Source organism: Trypanosoma equiperdum (assembly GCF_001457755.1).
Source record: "Trypanosoma equiperdum strain OVI genome assembly, contig: ctg_1066, whole genome shotgun sequence".
In the NCBI taxonomy this organism is placed as follows: domain Eukaryota; phylum Euglenozoa; class Kinetoplastea; order Trypanosomatida; family Trypanosomatidae; genus Trypanosoma; species Trypanosoma equiperdum.
Window position 1 is genome coordinate 4221 of NW_027123023.1, and position 8270 is coordinate 12490.

At 48.1% G+C, this 8270-nt stretch overlaps 3 protein-coding genes across 3 annotated transcripts; all 3 read left to right on the forward strand.

The window, feature by feature from the left end:
• Positions 1-42: 42 nt before the first annotated feature.
• Positions 43-1080, forward strand: TEOVI_000603900 (thymidylate kinase, putative; the record flags this gene model as incomplete). Its single annotated transcript, XM_067220146.1, has 1 exon — positions 43-1080. One exon carries the CDS (start codon positions 43-45, stop codon positions 1078-1080), a length of 1038 nt encoding a protein of 345 aa, XP_067076247.1.
• A 2458-nt stretch (positions 1081-3538) lies between these two features.
• On the forward strand, positions 3539-5311 carry TEOVI_000604000 (uncharacterized protein; the record flags this gene model as incomplete). The annotated part of the gene is made up of 1 exon (XM_067220147.1): positions 3539-5311. One exon carries the CDS (start codon positions 3539-3541, stop codon positions 5309-5311), a length of 1773 nt encoding a protein of 590 aa, XP_067076248.1.
• Positions 5312-6437: 1126 nt separating this feature from the next.
• TEOVI_000604100 (uncharacterized protein) lies at positions 6438-6737 on the forward strand (the record flags this gene model as incomplete). The annotated part of the gene is made up of 1 exon (XM_067220148.1): positions 6438-6737. One exon carries the CDS (start codon positions 6438-6440, stop codon positions 6735-6737), a length of 300 nt encoding a protein of 99 aa, XP_067076249.1.
• Positions 6738-8270: the final 1533 nt, after the last annotated feature.

Consider the following 8270-nt stretch of genomic DNA (forward strand, 5'->3'; position numbering starts at 1 on the left):
CTAGGTTTTCCCTTTTTTTTTCTTCTCACGAAATATACATCAATGGTGGCCGTGAACCGAAAAATTGTAGTTTTCACGGATGTTGAGGACAAACAAGTCCTTGAGGTGATCAGAGAGGTAGCGGGTGATGCGGAAACTATACAGCTCGAAAAGTCTTTCGCTTACGAATTTATGTGGCGAGGGAAACACACGCCTTACAGGGTTGGTACCCCCATGTGTTTTATTACTGAAAAGACAGTGGAGGATGCAGATGTCGTATTTGCTGTTTATTCAAAGCGTGTTCCCGTACTTTCGCTTACCACTGGTGGCGAAACCACTAACTTACTTGAGACGATTTCCTCCCTCGGTATCGAGTGCAAACAAAATACTTCAGAGACATGGGCCGATGCTGTAAGAGCATTCTTGCCCAACAATAACTCAGAAAGTGCCGTAATTGTTTTTGAGGGTGGAGACGGTGCCGGGAAGGCCACCCAAACGGAGTACATGCGGAAACGGCTGGATAAGGAAGGAAAGGCTCACGCTAGTCTTGACTTCCCATCGGACAAACATCGATATGGGAAGCTCATTCGCAAAGTCCTATCAGGTGAAAGAGGCGCTTTACACGATTTGGATCCTAAACTGTTCAGTTTGCTTTTTTCCTTGAATCGCTTTGACACTCTCCCGGAACTCAGGTACTGGTTGACACACGGGAAGAAGATTCTCCTCGACCGTTACTACACGTCCAACTTTGGTCACCAGGCCTCTAAGCTTGAGGAAAGTGAAAGGAGTGACTTCATCAGACACCTTGAGCAATTGGAATTGGAATGGCTTAAGCTTCCTCCCCCGGATGTCGCTCTTTATCTTGATTTGCCACCCGCAGCCGCGCTAGTGGCGATGCAAAGGGATGAGAAGCGTGAGTCGCTGGACATTCATGAGACGGCTGGCCTCTCCTACAAGGAAAATGTCAGGCAAACTTACGTTTGGTGCTGTCAGAACCAAAGGAATTGGGTTCAAATAGAATGTTGTAACGACGAGGGCGAACGCTATAGTCGTGAGAAAGTACACGAGATGATATACAATGCCGTCGCAAAACATATTTAAATGAGTTGGCACGTGCACTCGCTTTCACTGCAAGTGAATGTGACTCCATTATAGATTATTACCATCTTTTTTGGTTTATTAGTATCCAGTGGATGAAAATTGACTGTTGTCTCTTCCTTCTTCCATCTCCTCGAGTTTCTTTTTTTTTCAGTTTCATGCCTAACATTTGTTTTCCTAAGTGCGTGTGTTTCTCGCTAAGTGAGAAGCTGTTGTGCTGTTCTACTCGCTATCTCTTTTTCTGTAACGCTAATTTTTGGTCTTTCTGTTTAGATTTTAACCCAATGTGGCTCTCCTCTACGAATGAGTGTGATTAAGTAGCAGTGAGTGACCTCCCGTGTAAAGTTGAGTGAAGGGACGGCATGGCTGCAACTGCCGTATTGTTTACTCGCTGTGCGACATGGCGGTGACTCGCTACCAATGACGCAACCGCCTTCATATGTTGCACAGCGAGTTGGTGATACCGGCACGAGTCATTTTTGTAGTTTCTTTTTCTTTTTGGGGCTGTGTTTGTGTGTGTGTGTGTTGGTTGGGGATGGCGAAGGGTTGTGAGAGGAACTCAGAGAGAATTTCTCTGACAACAGACCGTCGTTGGGGTGACTGTGTTTAGTTTTGGGGGAAAAAATTCAAATGAGACAAACGCTGATGACCAAGTGGGGCTGCGGTAGACGATGACCTTTTTTTTCCCATATTCGATCGTGTGTGATGGGGAGAATTGTTGAAAAACTCTCAGCACCGGCAGTTTGCACGCGCCCCAAAGCTTTCCCTAGGCGTGGAGGTGCCTCCTTGTAAAGGTTCACACCACCTCTTGCCATTACCACCAAACTTACATTTTTCCTCCAGGGAATATCTGTAAATCGCCTCAACTACGGTGTAGTCGGTTGGCGAGTGTGAACGCAAATCGAGAAGGGGAAAAGACATGCAAACCATAGGCGCTGTGAAGGGCTGTTGTTTGGAATATGCGCATGCATCGTAGATTTGTATGCGTCTTCTCTAATATCACATAAACGTCTTCTCATCACTACAGTCCTTCCAGGAATAAAATCTGATTTAAAGGGATTTCACGGCGCCGCGGGTGCGGCGTTTGACGCTATTTCCCCCTTTAGATGCTTCATTCCCGTCGTGGTGGCGTTGCTTTCTCACCTTCGATCGGTTCGTATGTTTGTCTGTTCGACTGCGCCGCGTTTTTCTTCTCTCCCCATCCTCTGCGTACAGCACCGGCCTCAGAAGGTGACGGTTCTGTTCATTCTCACCATTATTTCCAGTATCATTGAGTATGCCGTACAAATCGTGGAACTTCGCAAGAAATTGACCATTGATGTGTTGTTACTTTACTTATTGGAAATATGCTTTGATGATGTACAGTTCTCAAGTTCGTATGCACTCTTCGGTTCGCGGTAGACCCGCGGCTTCCATGCAAAGTCTGCCGTGTGTTGTGTTTCCAAAAACAACGTTGAGCGCTCGTTAGTGGTACCAACTCCCCGCGGTGGTGGTGTACTTTTTGTGTGAGTGTAAGTGGAAAAGTTTTGTAGATAAAGGGTTTGGTGACTTAGGAGGGAAGTAAATTTCGTGTTCTGTTTTTTTGGTGCTATTGAGTTGGGAAAAAGCCACGGAGATTCTCACCTCATAAGTGGTATTCCACATTTGTTTTTGCGGTGTTAATCACCGGAAAATGGGAGGCGTACGTGTGAAACATGGGCCTGCCATCCACTATATCAAAGAAAGGAGCGCCCGTAAGGGACAAAATTGCTTTGGTCCCCCTCATCCCTTCAGCCATATGGGATCTGTTTTGTCCATTTTAATCCATCCACCAGGCGGAAAACGTGTTGCCCTCGGAATACGGTACTTCTCGCCTACCACTACGACACCAATGCCATTAATAGCCCGTGTTTTTTTTCCACGTTTTCGTTTCGGGGCGCCGCAGTGTAATTTGGCTGCGTACCGGCGAAAAAAGTGGGGGCGTGTGTACCATTATCTATTGCCCTGTTTTTTCCCCCAGATGAGCGCGAGGGGAAAACCGTAGGGTACCAGTATGTGAATAGGTAACTTTATCATCAGTCAGTGGTTAGTGGGGCCGGCGAGCTGCGGGGGACTGAGTTCCCTATATGCTGAAATAAATCCAGCTCATTCCCACCCCCACAAACGTGAGTTAAAACATAGCTGCTTTCCGGGACACGTATCATAAACACGGGTTTCACCACCGGTTGATGCTGGACGTTCGTGGAAACTGTGTGATTGGTCGGTGGGATGGGACACGAGTGCGTGAATATTTAAGCGTGGGTGGTGGTATTCCGACTGCTAAATCGTTCTCAGTTTGTGCATCTCGCACCTTTTCTCTGGAGCTTCACATTTAACCCCCTGGGGTGTTATTCGCACCTGAGGTTGTCTTTGAAGGCAGCAGTGGATTCATTTATAAGGCTAGGGATATTTGACACGGCATCCGCCGGGTACCACGTAGGTAATGAACTTCTCTGGTGGAAACAAGGAAGGACTGGACAAGCAGTCTTATACAAGTGTTCCCCCGGGGACACGAGAGGAGGAAATTCAGAATTCAGGGAACCTTGCCGTTAAGCAGCCCACTGTTCCAACTCTTAGTTCTGCCACCGCTTCTCCAGCGAACACAGCAGCGGGTGAGTTAAATGACCCTCGCCCTCACAACACCGTCGCCTCTTCTGGTGCTGCCGGTTCTGTGGGACATCTGCAGGTGGAGCGAAAACAAGAGTGCGATGATCAGCAACCAATGAAATCGCCTACGCCCTTAGAGGAGACCCTGAATACTGTGACACAATATTTGGTTCAGAGGGACGATCTTCCAACCATTCCATTGTTGCAACAGCAGGCACTGCTTTTAGGAGAGGTACCTGACTTAAAGGAAGTGCCAGAACCTTCACAAACGGTATTTACGCCTCCGAAGGAATACGGGGACGAAACGGGCCCGTGGGGATCCTTTTTGAGTCTAAAGAAGGCCACTGGAGAGACAGTTTTTGGAATGATGTCTTTTTACGATCAAGTTATGAAGCTGCAGGTTACACATGAGAAGGAGGCCGCATCCTACCGAGAAGCTGCTGAACATACGGTTAGCCAACAGCGTCAGACCATTGAGGCACTCACTTCCGAGTGCAGGATTTTACGTTCGAGAAATGACCGTATGAGGACCATCATTGATAAAACAAATCAACAACTCAAACAGTGGGAAAGCGAAAACAGCGAGCTAAATAAAAAGCTAAGAGAAGTTGAACAGCGTTGCGCTCACGTTGAAGACCGCGCGGTAGTCGCGGAATGTGGTCGGAAGATGCTTGAACTGCGCCTCCGGGAAGTAGAAATGTCGTTAAACTACAGCACAGATGCAGTCAACAAGCTTAGAAAGAGCTTGAATGAGGCGAACCGGGACAGGGATCACGCCCTACAAGAACAGTATAATGTTTATGAGGCAAACAGAAGGGATATGATCGAGTTCTATGATAGACGCGAGAGGGAACTGGTTCACGAATTTAACGAAACGGTGACTAAACTTCAAGATATAATGTACAACGCCATGAAGGCTCATGAAGATAAGTTGAGGGAGTGTTGGAATGATATGCAGCGTCTTCAGCAAGAGAAACATGAAGAGTCTATCAAAGAGCTCAACATACTGAGGGAAAAAGAAGAACGAGACTATAACGCAAGAATTTCACGGGTGGAGCAAGACAATCAAAGGCGATACGAACAGTATCGTAGCGAGATGGCACTTCTTGAGCAGCGTCAGAGGGAACGGGAAGAACACTTGTTGATGGATATATCGCAAAGGGAAAGGGAGCTTAGTGAAAGGGAGCAGCGGCTTCGCGTACAGCGGACACAGGATGAACAAGACACGAAGATAGCTTTAATGGCTAAAGAGACGGAAGTGAAGACATACTATGAGAGACTAATGGAAAACATGCGGTCGGCGTTCGACAAGGAACGTGAGAAGATGTGCACCTTCTTCCGGGAGCAGGTGCAGGAAATATCTCAGCTCCATCTGGAAAATGAACGGCAACTGGAACGGACGCACCGGGACAAAGAGAGAGAAATGGCACAGCGATATCGTATCGCGGGGTATGAGGCTGAGGATCGCAGAGGGAACGTGGAGCTTCGCGATGTTTCCATGGCGACCCAGTCTGCGCTCCTATCAAAATTTGACGCTATCGAGGCACGGCAGCGCGAACGTGCAGAAAAGGCCCGTGCTGTATTTCAAAATCAACCCGAATCGAAGTAATCATCTGGTGTTGTGGTGGCGCATGTTGCGTCTAATCACTGACATGTCGGCTAAGTTGCTTGCTTTAGCGAAATATAGGTGCACGTATGGTGTTATATTACTACATCTAGCTCCCGCAGAAGGGGAACGCTGCTACTTATGTTTCCCTGCGTGATCGTCTCTGTCTTGTGTCAGATCCCATGGCTCCCTTATCAGGGGTTTCTGCCTGACCAACTTTTTCCATCGGTCTTACGCCTATCCATTTGCCGCTGCGCTGTTAGTTGATGGAACAACAGATTCCCCTCGCTGTACGGTACTGCCGAGAAGCGTCGTTTCCATGCCTCTGTTACCACTGGCGCCTAGCTAGATCTGGGAAATATTCTGCTGTGCCAGGTTCGTATCGATGTTTTTTATAATTTTCGACCCGAGAGAATCAGAGGAACAATTCCTCCCTTGTTGTTGTGCATTTGCGAGGGGCGGAGAACTCTCACGCCGTCTGGGTACCGTAGACGTCCGTTCCACATACGCACTCACGCATCATTCCCTACTGGAGTTGATATGGCTGTCTGCTTTGTTTTATGCAAACCCAATGAAACGGAGAGCCTTAGCGGCTGTGAGTGCGGCGACGACCACAGTCTGCTCCGTTGACGGAACGGAGTACCCATTTTGAGTTACTCATTGCTGTCGAAGAAGCCCCCAAATGTGGCTTTATTTAGTTCATGAGCTCGATGGGTGGCTCGCCTCATGTCCGCGACAGTGTTGCTGCGCCTGCCACGTCGTGCTGATGTTGTTGAAGGAGCTGTAGCGGTGGGAGGCTGATGGGGCCGCGCCATTTTAACGAGTCGTGGCGCATGCTATGAACTTTGGTATTGGACAAAAGTGACCTCACCCACATGTTTTATCCCGACTGCAAGTGCTCAATGTTGCAGTGGCGAGCCCCGGTGCAGGGTGGGGCACAGCTGCATACCAGAACTTGTGCTCTAACACTTTGCTATTGGATGGGCGTGCGCGGCATGCTTCCATTTTTTAATTAGTTCCCTCTTTGCTCTCCACTGAGTTGAATCACAGTGCACTACCCACCACATTCTTGTCACCAAGCACAACCCTAGTTGTTCCCGCTTCTTCAAAATTTTGTTCTCTAGTTCCGATGACCAATGAGCTCATGCGTCCTGTTGCCTACTTTTGGGATTCAGTGCTGCAGTGCGTTGCGCCCAAATCTGACAAAAAAACTCGGACACCTAAAAAATGTAGTGAGCATAAAACCAAATCGATATACCGCTGCACCAACGCCGAGACGTTGCCTTCCACATTTTGGTTTTGCAACAATAGTGCGGCTGGCCAAAAGGCAGAAAAAATTGCACCGCAACGACAGAAAGCTAAAAGGGTGCATTTCTCCGAGAAAATAAACGTAGTACTCATTCAGGGTATAAATAGAGGTAGCGTGTAGAGAAGCGGAGTTGCGCTTTGCCTCCTGGTGGCGAGTCGGGCCTCCGTGGAGAGGTTGTTCGAAGTTGGTGTCGATGTGGAGGAAGAAGTATGAAGCAAATTGCGGAGGACGCCTACTGTCCGTTTCCATCCACACGCACCCTTGTTAAAGGGTAAGGGATTGCAAAGTTATACAAATTCTTTAATGTATGCTGAAGGGTGCATCTTGAAACTTGAACCGCTGGTTATCCCTGAAGCCGGGTTCCACCCTGTTCTCTATCAAATAATTGCGGCGAATGATCGGGTTCAACTGGTGCGTGCTGGAGTGTAAACGACCACGGGAGGACGAAGCTCCTTGCGAATTTGGAAAAAAGCATCCCTATGTGTGCGTGGTATGGAAGCAAGGGTGCGACAAAACGCGTTCCACGAAGTCTGGGTATAATCGAACTGGAGAATTTCCACATAAAAACAGTTCCATATAACTAAATTTGGACTCATGCTGGCAACTCATTTTCACGTGCATATTACATTTTGTTACGAATATTAAAGTGTGCAAGATAAATCATCTTTTTCCCCTTTATCTTCCGTCCAACCAAAGGAGCGCGCGCATACAGTAGCTCAGAGGCATGGAATGCTTCACGTTGCATTCCCCGCGTAAGGAACTCGGTGGCTGACAGCTCCGATGGCGGTGCCCATTTAATAAGGGATCATTTGAGTACTGTGGAGAATTTTGTTCTAGGTGTGAGCTGATTTCACGCAAGCGTGATGGGAAAGCGCGAACCACTGATTAAGCACTTCGGAAACAAAGCGTGAAGCTTGGGGGTGTGACACTCAGTCATTCGACGTCGATGCAACAGCCGTAGCCATTCAACAAGTTTCCCCCTATATCCGCCAATACCTACGAACGAAAAGATGGGTGGGGGACCGATCGCGTTCCTTCAACGTAAAAGCGTATATTTAATGTCATCTCAAACACCCCTACAATTTTTAGTTGAGGAGCATGTGTGCATCCAGAACCTGCGTGCGCGGGTGAATAACGCCTTTGGTTCAGTATTTTGACTTAGAGTTGGACGTTTCCGGTGGATCGTCATTACCGAAAGTCTCTCTAGTGAACCCGGCACCGCCCATGCCAATTACTCCGTCCATGGACGGCGCGCCTTTCTAGTTCGGTTGCGTTCCGTTGGTTCAAAACCTCATACCGCTCCGATAGGTCCGTATGCGCGCTTAAAAACGTTTTGGCACACGCATTGCGACATCAGCTGGAGAGTGCGATCGTCAGCAAAGAATGGATCCCCGTCACCATTGGTTTCGCTTATATTCGTTCATTCCCAGCGGAAACGAGAACTGGAGATAGAAAACAACCGGCATCCACCCTTCTGTCAACTCCACCGATGGTGGTCGAATGCTTTCCGCTTACTACGTCACCACCCTTCGAAGTTTTGGAATAAGCTTTTTCACTATGTGTGCAACTTTAAAGCGCATCAGCATGATTCGTTCCAGTCCTTCGCCCGTGTCGCATAGCTCTTTCCGCTCAATCGCTGACCTTTCATCATAA